Raw genomic sequence first — 13,549 nt, 5'->3', positions numbered from 1 at the left:
CCTTCACTAATGGGAGCTCAAGGTTTCTCAAAATCTACCAGGTGCAAGCAAAAATGGCGTTTGACAATGAAATCTAACAATTGTAAGAATTCAGCTCATCCAGCAGGAAGAAGTCCTTAATCTGCACAACACAAGATAAACTATACACAGATCCAAGGGAAAAGCTGAAAACAACACAGCCACACAGTATTTTACACAACAGTATTTTTCCTCTCTCTAAAATGAGACACTGTGCAGCCAGGAATGCAAGGCACAGAGCTGCCAGTGATGATACCACACACTCACTGGGCAGCAGGACTGGGATTTCAGCTCTGCTTCCAAAGCTGCTGTATGTGTGCTCCACAGCACCCAGCTAAAACAGCAGCTCTGTTTCCTCTGATTGCCCGACCCAGGAGGGCAGGGGAAGGAGTCCTTTGTGCTCACTGTTCCGCCAGCCACATCAGTGTTTTCATGTCAGCTGCAAAGCAAGCTAGGAGGCTTGGAGAGTGCTTTCACTCGACATACTCCATGGCCAAAGGACTAGGATGGTCTACTACAATGCAGGTGTTGGTGCTGTGAGTCAGGCATGCAAAGCAGGGTACAGCTTCTGGCTATGTGGATAAGTAACCTTACCACCAAATTACTGTGCAAAAAGTGGTCACTATCACCATATGCTGGGATTTCATCTTGTTCACCCAGAAGACATCATAGAGAATGATGCTTCAGCAACTGGATTGTTTCAGGAGGCTGCTAGAACTCCAGACTGTCTGCACTAAAGGAAGTATCTAACATAGGGACTGAGTCTCTTTTTTGTGCTGCTAGAGGCACCTATGTCTCTCCATTGATAGTACAGAAAATACAGACATTTATGATCATTTACTTGCTATTAAACTGCCCAAAGTCATAAGCATTGCCCAAAGTAGACAGGCTGGTTTGCCTAATACCTTGAGCAAGATTTTTCTGAATTGAGCTTTGCTAACAAGAATAAAAAAATCTGAAAAACAAAATTATTCATAACCTAATTACTTCATGTGGATGAGGCAACCACTTGATTATAAAAAGTGGTGAGGGGGTAACTGTCTCTAAACCTTGGATAAAACAGTGGGACACTTTACAAGTTGGTGCTCCATGCTCCTTAGGAAATGAAAACAAAAAAGCCAGAGAGATCTGTAAAAGAAGCAGATGGCTTGAACAAAGAACATGACCGAAAAACTAGCTGGGGAAGCAGGAATGCTGGTTAGCAAATAATCTCATAATTCCAGAAATTATCTTCATTTGTGCACTAGGGTGAAACCAAGATCTTTCAAAAACCTGGGGACTGGGGACACCAACATTAAATTAAATTTAATTATTCATACCTGCCTATGAGTTGCTTAAGCACAGTAAGATAATTTTTAATTAAGCCACTTCTAAAAAGGCTTGCAAACTAAAAGGCTCGTGCAAACTAGATACTGAACACCTGTCACAGAACCAATCTCTTGCTGCAGATTTGGGACCCCCATCCAGTGTCCAGCCCCCTCCTAGATCTTACAGCTTTTTGACATTCATGCAAAGAGAAGCAAGCCAAGGAAAGCAGGGACAGATACTCTGATTTAATTATATGGGACAGGTATTCCTGAAGTGCTTGAAAGCACCTGAAACAGAAGGGGCGTTTTAATGTGAGCACGACCCCCTCAGGCAAGAACCCAACCCATCAGTCTCTTCCTTGCCCTTAAGCAGGTTATCTCTGGTTTGAAGAAAATTCCTCCAAATATAGCAAGTTTCTGTATTTATGTTTTGTCAACATCTACTTATAAACTTCTACAGCAATATATAAATGCTGATTTGTCAATTAAATTTCTCAAAAAAATATTTTAAAAAATCTTATAAAGTAACACCCTCTGTAATTACTATGGAGAGAGATGCAAGCTAAATTTAGTAAATGCAACTTGGCTGTGTTGTACTCCTCTGCACAAACTAAAGTAGCTCTTTGCATGCAGTAACTTTCACAAGTTGCTGATTGCTTTTTCAAGAACCATGAGTTTTGCATTGATGAGGACTCAGCTGCCTGTCTTGTGGCAGTTTTGTTTTGAGGTAAATCAGTTTCTGCTCTAGTTATAATCCTTATATATTTTCACAAAGAAAACGTAACAGTATGCTACATTTCTAAAGGTATGTGAGAAGCAGCACACTCCACAAGAACAGAAGAAACACTGTTTGTAGGGAAGGGTGTCTCTGCTTCTTAGAACTTGCAGATCAAAACAGTCCATGACTTAATTATAGGAAATCATAATAATTACACATTGCCAACAAAAGTAATTATGAATTTGTTTTGGTCTTCACCTAAAAGTTCTAGCCAGTGTTACTGCATCTTTTCAAACTGTATAAATTTGCAATGTATGCCATGAATTTGAAAATGTCATCTAAATTAAATTCGCTGTCTCTCTTGAACTGCTTCATGTAATGCAGTAGCACTGCTGGACATAAGCAACAGCATTGGCCATCAGCTTTTAGTATTCAGTTAAAGCAGCCAAAATGGTTTTAAAAAACATATTTTTGTTTATGATATGCAGATTAATGTATTTGCTGGCAAAAAAAAGAGAACAAATGGTTATGTGATTCCTGCATTCCTAATTTTAAAAGGAAATATATTGTTCCTTTTAAAATATACTCGGTTAGAAAATAAGATTTCTGTTTCCTTCTTATTTTTTGGTGAACACAGTAAAAAAAGCACTATTTATTGAGGTGTTTCTTATATAAAGCTAAATATTTTTCTAAATATATTGTGGTTCAGATTTTGTTTAACTTCTTCAGCAGACATTGTTTTACAAATTCTTGCTTGCTTGGGAAAAAAAAACAGCTGAAATTATTTATCGTCCAAGAGTTTTTAATTATTTTTGTTTAGAAAGAAAGTTCTTGTTCAAGGTTATTTTTATAAAATCGGAGTTAGACAAGGTTTTTTAAGTGGAGGTATACACTCTTCAGATATTTCATAGTAATATCAAGAGGTTAACAGGGAGTTTAGAAATATTTTGAAAAGGTTTCTTTTTGTGCCATCTGTTGTATTTAATCCCTATAAGCTAAAGTACTATGAATCAAAGTTTCTCTTTCCTGTTGTGTCAGTCTGCAACTAAATCTTATAGTCCCATCCCTGAAAATAAAAACTTACCTGTACTGTTGCAGATAAGTTGCTCAGGCTTACATTTGCAACGTATCGCTCTTCCATTTTCCATACAAAATAAAATTTTGTATTCCATACAAAATCTATGTATTAATTTGTAATATAATTATTCAAAAAATCAGAAAAGCAACTTCTCTATGTATTTTAATTCATTGGTAACTGAAGGTGATTTTTTAGAATTCACATCATAATGCTGGTGAAATATTAACCATCTAAAACACAAAAAGGGAGGAGTTTCTTTGTATTTCCATGGGCATGATTATTGGATTTAATACCATGCCTAATCAAATAGGCAAGGATTTGACTACAACAGAGTGACTGAAGAGTGAAGCCATTAAATAACTTCCATGGACGTTTCAAAGGAGGATAAAAGGTAGACCCAGCTTGTACTTCATAATACAACAAAAAGTTTTAAAAAGAGAACTTTTGTATTGTTTCAAGAGTTGCAGATTACTGAAGCAAAAGGACTTTCTGCAAACTCACAGGACTAAGAGTGAGTACAGCCATGTGTTGCAGAGGGTCACAGAGTGCTGTGCAGCCCCTAAGTGGTCATCCAGAAGTCATCCAGCCTGTACCCTTGGGCCAGAAGAGAAGGGGGACCCAGCATGGAGTGGAGCTGGAGCTACCACTACTTTCATGGAAGATATGGGAGTTAATACAATAGTAACTGTAGTTACTACTACAGTTCCCAGCAGGTTACAACACAATTCTCCCTCCATAAGGATGGCACCTGAGCAAACCAGTAGCTAAACAGAGAGTGGGTGGAAAGATTTACATAATTAATAACTATTTGGTATTAGCATGTCAAAACCCCAGGAGCAAATCAGGTCCCTTTTTCTTTTACCAAGCTCCAAAGGACAAAATGGTGACTGTCCCATTCTAAGAATGGCAGAGGAGGTACAGAGTTAGGAGCATTTTCTAATTGTTAGTGGTCAAGCACCGTCCAAATAAACTGTTCTGATACTAAGCTCTAATCAACATGCCTTCATTTGAGATGGCTCTGGATGAATTTGTTGAATTTTTTTTAATCTCTCTATTTTCACCACTGTATTTGTAAAGACTGGGAGTAAAAAATGATTAAAAAACATCAAAATTATTTTAAAAATACTTCCTTGACTAAATACTGTCCAGTATTCATTTTGGGTACTTTGAGATATCCTGGATTTCTATATGATGATTTCAGAAGCTATTAAAAAGCTGTGGATTTAGTTTACATTTAGTTTACACTTTGGCATGTATGGGGTTTTTTAAAAAACAAAAACACACAGTCACACCCCCTCTAACCCCTGCCCCCAACAAGAAAAACCCACAAACATTATTATTAATATCTTTGTCCTTTTTTTTCCTTTTTTTTCGGGGGGGGGGGGGGGTGGTGGGGGGGAGAATTTTTTTCTGTTGTTGAGAAGTGTCTAATCATGAATAAAGCACTAGGAAAACAAAGTCAATACCATTTCAGCTTCAGAAGGAACTTTGATGCTGTGAGAAGATCCTGCTGTGCTGTATTTTATTTCTACAGCAATATACAACAGCTTTGGTAATTCTGCTAGCTCTTTCAGATACATAACACTTTCAGTATTGGCACATGCTTACAAAACTGTAGTATCTGACAAGCACAGAAGAAGTTCAGTCCCATTTGAGAAATCCTGGGTGGGGATGGGGGTAGAGGGCAACAGCTCCTCCTTTCCAAGGGCTTTCTGCTCCAGGGTCCCATAGGCACCAGACTTGCCTGCCTTTCGTTTAACACTGAGGTGAACATGCTGTGATTGGTGGGAGGTGGGCTACACTGGTATCAGGATGCTAATGCTCAGCTCTGCAGCTCTGGATTTTAGCAGATCCAGACACGTCAAGGCTCTTCCCTCAGCATCCATGGGGGCCTGATAGAATGAGGCTGACCAGTTGTCAGACAGAATTCAGATCATATGGCGATGATGCTGATTGGCACACAGAAATGAGAACATATAAACTTTGCTTTAGGTAGAGATGGCTCCATTTCTCCTGTCAAAATTATTCACATTTAAAAAAAAAACAAATTAAAAATTAAAATCTTGTCTCTAGTAACGAGAACTGTTAATAGTTGTACACTTCAGATATACATAAAATTATAGCTTTTGTCTCTCATGATGATATCACCAGCTTTGAATTGCCTCTGACCATTAACTAGAAATTCACTTGACCTGAGATTAATCTTGAAAGAGAGGAAATGAAAGGTAATTCCGTGCAGGCCTTCCAAGACATGAATTAATACCAGTCTTTCACACAAACATGGTTTTATATAGTGAAATAACAAATGAGCTATCCTCATCTCCCTGTGAAGTCCCACATCTGTAGTGTTTACTGTGAGGTATCTAGGAAGAGAAATGCTTAGCTATGCTCATAAGTGGCTTTCTCTGCTTCACCTTGGAATGAAGCTAGACTGCCTCATTTCCATATCAAAACATGGTTACCCCTGCATGCATGTTCCTTACTAAAATATTGTTCTTCACCAGGAAGACATAGAAGAATCCAGATTATGCAGCAATTGCAGATCTTTTACAGGAAAAAAGGCAAAAAAACCCCAATTATTGCTTATAAACATGCAAATGGTCTGTGGTCAAGCAACACTGAAATTCTCTCTCCTCTACCTATAAATAAGGGAAAAATTACAGCTTCTGCATGGGGAAGACTGAACCTTCATTTCTCCTGGCATTTGGAAAGTAATCTGAAGAAACAAAATTGAGCACAGGCATCTGGGTAACCAGTGCACATAATCTCCAGTAGTACCTTCAGGTCTCATGTATGTGTTTGATTTGAAGCAGATATTATGTGCTCATCACAAGGTGGATAGATTATATTCTCCTTTTGTTTCACAATATATTTTTATTCATATCCCTTTGTCATGATATAAAATACTTTTAGGATTGATCCAATATTTCTACGGTGCTTGAATAGTTTTGAAATGGTTAAAATAGTTGTAAAATTATGATATTTTGCTTCAGTACCTTGGACTATCACACTTGCTCAGCAATAAGAAAAGCAAGTTGGACTTCTGCCTAAATAAGAAAGCAAGCTGGGCTTCTGCTTTGAAATATTTCCTTCAAGCACAGCCTCAGAGGAGTGGCACACCCGCATCAAAACAGTGGGATCTTTTGGACTCCTTACCTTTCATTATATGTCACAAAAGTTTTCTTTTTAACTACCAACACACTGCAGCCACCTGATCTGGGAGAAATTTATCTGTGCAGAAGCCAGAATGACACTCTTCTAGTCCCAGGATCTGAACAGAGCTGAAGTGTCCATAGGGCCAGATCCTCAAAGGACACTTGCTCTATCACCACGGTTCTACAGGAGCCTCTCCTCTCCGCCCTGCTTCATCCCGACTTCCAGTTTACTCGGGGTCACTTGAAGCCTGTCTCAACTCCCCTTCTTCCTGCCCCTGCTGCCGCAGTCCCTGGGAAAATCGGGGAGCGGCTCCTGGTTTCCCCAAGGTCTCCGAAGGGGAGACGCGCAGAGGGAGGCCCACGCCGCTGCAGTCCGCGCTTGATAGCGGCTGTACCGAGGACCCTCCATCCAAATCATCGGCCGCTTCTCCCCTGGAGCAGGGAAAAAGCGGCGCCCCGAGGGGCTGAGCCCTGCCGGGGTCCCGTAGTGTCTGCCCGAGCTGTGGATCTGACCTGTTGCTTTGCGTTTTACACGCAGAGCCGCCTGCTCAGGAGATTACCGCGGTAATCTGACACGTGTGAAAGGAGAAAGATGCGCTTCCCCTCTCAGCCGCTTTCAAAGGCTCACGGTGCTGACAGAGCCGCCGGCCCCAGTTTGAGGACCACACCTGCTGGTTGCGGGCACCCCCGGGGGGGCGTCCCAGCAGGGGCGGCAGGAGCGGCGCCTGCAAGGCGAGATCCCTCTCTTGGGTGTAACGCGTTAGCTATAATTGTGACCACGACGCCTAGCCAAAACCCTGGGAGAGCTCCAGGTGCACAAGATCTGGGAGAGACCCGGGATGTCCCATCGCCCGTTCTTGCAGGGCTCACTCTGGGGCAGACTCGCAGGCGCTCCTGACAGGTCCCCCGAGTGGGGCAAATCCCCAGCGCCCGTGGGACACCCTTCGCTTCTTCCCGGACCGCCCCGCGTGGCCGTCCTCGGGCCCTACCTCGGAGTGAAGCACGGCCCGGCCCCCTGTCCGAAAAGAACCCCGGAGCCTGAAGGGGGGCTGTGGGCACAGCCCTGAGAGAGCACAGGGAGTTGAACGGGCCCGCCTGCCCCGCTCGGGGGGTAGCACCTATCTTCCGTGCCTGCTTCGGTTACCCCGGGAGCGGTATAATCCCAGAAACGCCCTCCCACCGCTCCTCAGGCGCCCACCGACGGGCGGGCTTCGCTTTCAAGGCTCGGCTTGGCAGAGTCTGCTGAGCAGCTAATAACATAACAACCCTGCTTTGATCAATTCGAACTAATTACCCCTCTTAATTAAAGTCTTTAGCGGTTGCTTTAGTGTTTTGGCAAGGGCGAGGAGAGCTTTGCCGTGCGGCAGCGCCAACACTGCGCTCTCCGCCCGCCCGCCCGCGCCGCAGCCCCCGCCGCAGCAGTCACTCCTTGGCAAAGGTTTATTTCCATCAGGTCAACGAATTCTTTTTTTTTTTTTTTTTTTTTCTCCACGTGCAAGAATCAATGCGAATTTCAAATCCGTACATAGAGAACAGTTGTGTCCATATAGATACGATATTCAGGGGGAGAGGGAGAGGAGGGAACCAAGAAGGGTGGGATAACCAGCAGACAGCGAAGGCAGGGCAGGATCAACACAAGGGGAATATATATACATCGAAATAATTAAAATGGTGCAGCATTCCCGGCTCGAGTAATACAGCTTCCCAAATAAATACAGCAGAAATTGGCTTGGCGCTTTTTGTTTTGTTTTTTTTTAACCATCTCTCCACCTGAGATGCAACGACAACAAAAAAGTAGTCTGTAAAGAACAAAGGAAAAATTAAAAAAAAATAGGAAACAACCAGTCCCATTAACGTTAGTGGCGATATAGAGCATAATACACAAAACCGCTTAACAGGTGCATGCAAAGAGGCGGTGGGGCTCGCACCGGCGGGGCCGGCGGCCGCCCCTCACGGCTGGAGCGGCGGCGGGCCCTGCAGCAGCGCCCCGGGCGGGGGCGGCGGGTCGGGACCCCCCAGCTCAGCGGGGGGCCGGGGCAGTCCCAGGGCGCTGTCATGCAGTTTACGGACGTGCTTCTTGAGGTCAAAGTTCCTGCAGAAGCCTTTGCCGCAGGTGGGGCAGGTGAAGGGCTTCTTGTCGTTGTGGGTGTGCATGTGGAAGGTCAGATTGTACACCTGGTGAAAAGCCTTGTTGCAGATATTGCACTTGAACTGCTTCTCCCCGCTGTGAGTCAGTTTGTGGTTTTTGTAATTGCCTGGGAATGAGGAAAGAAAGGCAAATGGACCTGGATTTGAAAGACGGTCAATGAAAAGACGAGAAAACTATAAAAGCCACCCAAACTCTGTCCCATCACCAGAGTTCTGCTTTAGGATGAAACGACCGCAAACCTCCCGCCTTCTCTCCATCCTCCCCGCGGCTGTTAACACACGACAAGGAAAGGATCGAATAAACCAAAATCACGACAATTGCAGAGATAAAACTCCTGGGTTTAGACTTGACAGCAACGCGGGGAGAAAAAGTAGCTAAATTCTTGTATTTGGAGGGGGAAATAAGAGGAGAATTCGTTTGCCGAACCGCGCTGGAAGCTGCATGTTGCAGTGAAGGGAGAACAGGCGCTTCCAGCGGAACGACTGCCCCGCCATTCCCCCGAACAGAGACCTCTGCCCCGCTTCGTGGGGCAAGGCATGTGTCAGGGCTAGCCAACCTTAAAATTAACCTAAATATCTATTAATAAAACTTGAACACAAAATTAACTCCCCACCACCCTCCCTGTCGCAAATTGTCCCGACACTTGACCTGGCTGGAGAGGGGGAAGCCGGGGAAGAGAGAGGGTGCTGGAGACTGGTACCTTTCTGGTGAAATCCTTTGCCACAAAATTCACAGACAAATGGTTTATAGCCGGCGTGTATTCGCGTGTGCGTGTTCAGGGTCGAGCTCCGGTTAAAAGCTTTGCCGCACTGGTTGCACTTGTGTGGCTTTTCCTGGAGGGAAACAAACACCAAGTCACGGCTTGTTTGCTGTCTTGCGGGGTCTGTGTTCTGTTTAGCGGGATTTTATGAGCTGATATGTGGAGCTCTGTGTGTTCAACTGACGGCTCGCAGATGCCGGTGCGGGGCTCCCCGCCGTACCTACCGCGCTTGGGGCAAAGGAAATCTCCCCGCAGCTGCGGATTGGCCGCCCCCCACGCCGCTGTTTCGAGCGGCCGGACAAACGCCGAGCTCCCCGAAACTCGTGAGCGGAGAGTCTTGGGCAGGGAGGAAGGGACAGAGGATGGGCTCACCTGGGTGTGGATGATCTTGTGCCGGCACAGCGTGCTCGCCTGTCTGAAGCCCTTCCCGCAAACTTTGCAAACAAAGGGTCTGGCTCCCGTGTGTACCGGCATATGGCGCGTTAAGTTATAATGTGCATTAAATACCTTAAAAGAGAAAGGAGACAATAAGATAAAATTTTGATTAGAAGGCCAGAGTACCAAGGGGGAGCCGTCGTTTAAAAATCAAGCAAGCAAGCGACAGACAGCCGGCGGGAAGATAGACAGGGGCAGGAGGCTGGGGAAGGGAGGCGGGCTACGGTTCTACTTGCCTTTCCACAAACTTCACACGTGAAAACTTTGGGCTTGCTGCTCGGGGAGCCGCGGCTGAACTCCGACGTCTTATAGGCGATTTTTTCCGAGAGGATCTGAGCACTTTCTTTCATGTAGTGCTGCAACTGAGCCTGCGATAAGTCCTTGAAGGCCACCCCCGCCGGGTACTTGTCCACGGTCGGTAGCACCAGCTTGTTCCGCTCCGCCAGGTAAGCCTTGGGCTGCGGGTGCAAGGGAGAGCTGAGGAAATAAGAAGCCACCGGGTGGATGTTGACACTGGAGGACGGGTGACAGGGGCTGTCGCTTCGGTTGAAATAGCACAGGGCTCCCATGGCGTGGAAGGAGGAGTGATTGACCACTCGGGGTCTTACCAGTTTGTACTGCTGCAAGGGCAGGGCATCGCGGGGGAAATCTCCTTTCAAGCTCAGGGCACAGTTCAAGAGATCGCCGCAGCTAAAGGAGGGCGAGGAAGAGGAATCTAAGTGAGCCTTCCTCGGTTCCGCTCCAGCCACCGCTGCTTTGGGCAGGGTATCGTACGCCACCGGGACAAAGGGGATCATGCAGGGGATGGAGGAGTTGAGGTGCAGCGGATGCTTGGGGTCGCCTTTGGCCACGGAGCCATGGAGGAGCTGCGGGACGGGGATGGAGCGGGGCTCTGGAGTCCGCGCCATGATGCGCTCAATGGAGAAGGCGAGTGGCTTGGGCGTGCTGATCATGTTGCTCCTGGCAGACAGGCTTTCTCTGGACGGAGGAGTCGCTAGGATTTTGGTCGCCGTGTGGTTGCCACTATTGTCCATGGCCGAACTGCATCTGTTCTCCCGGTTTGAGCCGCTCTGGTAGACGCCTCTTTTTTTTTTTTTTTCCTTTTTTTTTTCTCTCTCTCCCCTCTCTCTCTCTCTTTCACTTTCTCTGCCCCTTTTCTTGTTACTGATCTGCGAGGAGGGAAACCAGCATTGCCGCCGCCGCCACCATCACCACAGCCTCCGCCAGCGGAACCAGCCTTCTCAGTCCAGTGGACTCATGCCAGCCCATCACAGTTTACTTTGGCGCACCAATGACTCGGGGACAATCGCTACTTATTTCTATCAATAGAAAGTGTTGTGTCAATAACGCAGCCAAGATCTCGCCAATCGTTAACTTCCAAGAGGAGAAGGTAAACTAGATAATTGCTCAATTCGCTTCCAACAGTCAACAGGAAAAGTTTTTCCCCCCCAGCAAGCGGCTACTTTTCATTGGCGCCCGTGCCTCCCCCGCCCAGGGAAGGAGGTGGCCCTCCCTCCTTCTCGCCTCTCTCCCCTCTGCCTCCCTCCCTCTCTCTTTTTATTATTATTATTTGCAATCTGCTTAACCAGGCTTTAGAGGCCAAGCAAATCCGAGATCAATTTTCTTGTTTGGCTTTAAATGACATCATCTAAAATCATTGTCCAAGTGCTAAATAGGGATGTGAAACCCAATTCAAGGGCAAGCGCCAGGGTGTTTGTCAAACAAGGTGCTGCAGAAGAAGCGGCTGGAGGGGAGGCTGTTTGTTTCCTTGCCACTTTCCAGCCCGAGCTCTCTTTGTGCGTGCGTACGTGTGTGTCTGAGGGAGGGAGGGAAATGGCTGCTCTGCTCCTGGGACTGCTCCTGGGACTGCTCACTGCTTTAAAGAACAAGGTCAGGTGGCGGTGAGCTTTTGGAAAACACAGTAGACAAATAAGCGGGGAACTTGCAACAAGCAGACTGCGAGACCAGCATGTGGGGAGGCAGGAACTTCCCGGGCCAGATGGAATGAGTGCTTGGGAGCAAAAGGATGATTCAAAACCTGGGGCAGGGGAAGAGAAGAAAAAGGAGGTAGGAAGAAGGAGTGCCTTTTAAATCCGAAGCCTTATTTATATATTTATATTTTTGTATGTATATACATATGTAGCCTGGATATACACTAAATATAGCTTCTGTGTTCTTACAGAATACATGCACAACACAAATACCGAAAACTCAGGGTTGGCACAGATAGAGCTCACACACTGTTTATAGATATATATGCACCCAAACAGATGCAATCCCCATGTATTTAATAGAAGCTTGACGGCCCTGGTCGGGGCGGGCAGCGCCAGCGGTTGTTCGTTCTGTCAGCGAAGCGGGGGTGGTCGGGGAGATGAGAGGGGCAGCAGTGGGTACGGGACTTTCTGTGTTCCCGCCCATCCCACCATCCGACAGTTCGGGCTCAGGACAAAGTCCCATTCCTCCTGCCGGCCTGAGGTTCACTCGACTGGTGACCGAAATAATACCCAGGAGAAACCAAAGGTCCCTCCGTCCCTGCCACCCCCGGGAGCGAGCGGGAAGGCCGCGTTCCTCAGCGGAGGGACCCATGCAGCAGCTTCCGTATCAGAGGTCCAGCACTGCCCTTCTCCGAGGCAGGGGGAGAGAGGCAGGAGGTATCGGGTTTGCTAATGGAGAGAAGCCTCCAGCGAGACAGGGAGGCCCGACCCCCACTGCTCGGGTACCACCCCAGGAACAGGCAAATGGCAGTGTCTCCCCCCGCAGCCGCCGGCCCAGGACAACCGCCTGGCGAGGAAGTGAGAGCAGGGAGGAAGGGCTGGGGGCCCAAGGAGAAAGGGAGAGAGAGATGGGGACAGGGAAGGAGGGACGGAGGGAGGCATCCTTGCCCCCGGAGCTGTGACCTGGCGGTTGTGACCTCAAGCCACCGCGGTTCCTTTTGAGGAGAGCAAGGCAGCGGCTGTTCCACGACGGTACCTCCGCGGCCGGGAGTTCCATGCGGGGCACGGAGGAAAAGAATATCCTGCGGTCCCCAGGACAGACGTCGAACGACGGGCAGTGGCCCGGACACCATTCCCTGCACACCCTGCGACCTCCGTGTCCGCCCCGTCCCTCCCGCGTCCCGGAGCTCAGGCGGGCGACAGGAGCCGGGGCTGGCCTCGGACGAGTCGGGATGGACACAGCCGTGCGGGCAAGCGTGAGGATCCGCGCTGGCCGCGATGCCTCGCTCCGGCCCTGCTCCCTGTTTTTCCCTGGCCTGGGGGCCGCTGACCGGGGCTGCACCGCTCACGTGCTTCTCCCACGCAATTCCCCACGGCAGATGGGTCTGGGCGTTAAGATCGTAATTGCTGTCCCGGATCGGGTTGCTGCAGCCGCCCGCCTTTTACCTGGAGGAAGGAAGGATCGTGGACTCGCGGGGGGACGCAGCCGGGCCCCCCCAGAGCCGTGAGGGGCAGCTTTCTCGGGCTGCCCGCTTCTCCGGAGTGTCGGTGTATCTCTCTGGTACTTTGTGTCTGCCAGAGGAGAATTTCCTCCTTCAGAGCAATTTACATTTAATTCAATCTAGGCAAATTTCCTCTTGATTGGTGCTAAAGAAGGGAATTATTGTTGAGTGGGTTTTAGAGGCTTCAAATCTCATATACTTAATATGTTAACAGCTTGTTCTTAACTGGTCTTTTTGGGATTGACTTTTTGACAAGTGTTTGAAAGTAAACTATGTAGTGTCATTTGAGCAGGGTAAATATCCCAAAGCAGCAATTACAGCCCTGCCATTGCAATTATACTGGTCTACTCAATATTGAGATACACTTTTGAAGAAGCGATAGCTTTATTATTCAGTACTTCCTTACGAATATACCTCCCTTTCTTTCGGTACCTCTCAGGATAATTTACATAAATGCCTAATTTTCCGTAGCGATCTAAAAGCAAAATTTTTC

The 13,549-nt window shown here is 47.2% G+C and overlaps 1 protein-coding gene across 1 annotated transcript; it reads right to left on the bottom strand.

Annotated features, from left to right (window-relative positions):
• Window positions 1–8,129: 8,129 nt before the first annotated feature.
• On the bottom strand, window positions 8,130–10,752 carry FEZF1 (FEZ family zinc finger 1). The gene is made up of 4 exons (XM_068189868.1): window positions 9,857–10,752; window positions 9,558–9,692; window positions 9,126–9,258; window positions 8,130–8,531 (listed from the first exon to the last, which is right to left on the bottom strand). The coding sequence occupies exons 1-4, from the start codon at window positions 10,652–10,654 to the stop codon at window positions 8,227–8,229; spliced, it is 1,371 nt and encodes a 456-aa protein (XP_068045969.1). The 5' UTR covers window positions 10,655–10,752; the 3' UTR covers window positions 8,130–8,226.
• Window positions 10,753–13,549: the final 2,797 nt, after the last annotated feature.

This window comes from Anomalospiza imberbis, chromosome 5 (assembly GCF_031753505.1).
Source record: "Anomalospiza imberbis isolate Cuckoo-Finch-1a 21T00152 chromosome 5, ASM3175350v1, whole genome shotgun sequence".
Taxonomy (NCBI): Eukaryota; Metazoa; Chordata; class Aves; order Passeriformes; family Viduidae; genus Anomalospiza; species Anomalospiza imberbis.
The sequence above is the reverse complement of the archived record's forward strand: the minus strand, read 5'-3'. Positions and strand labels throughout refer to the sequence as shown.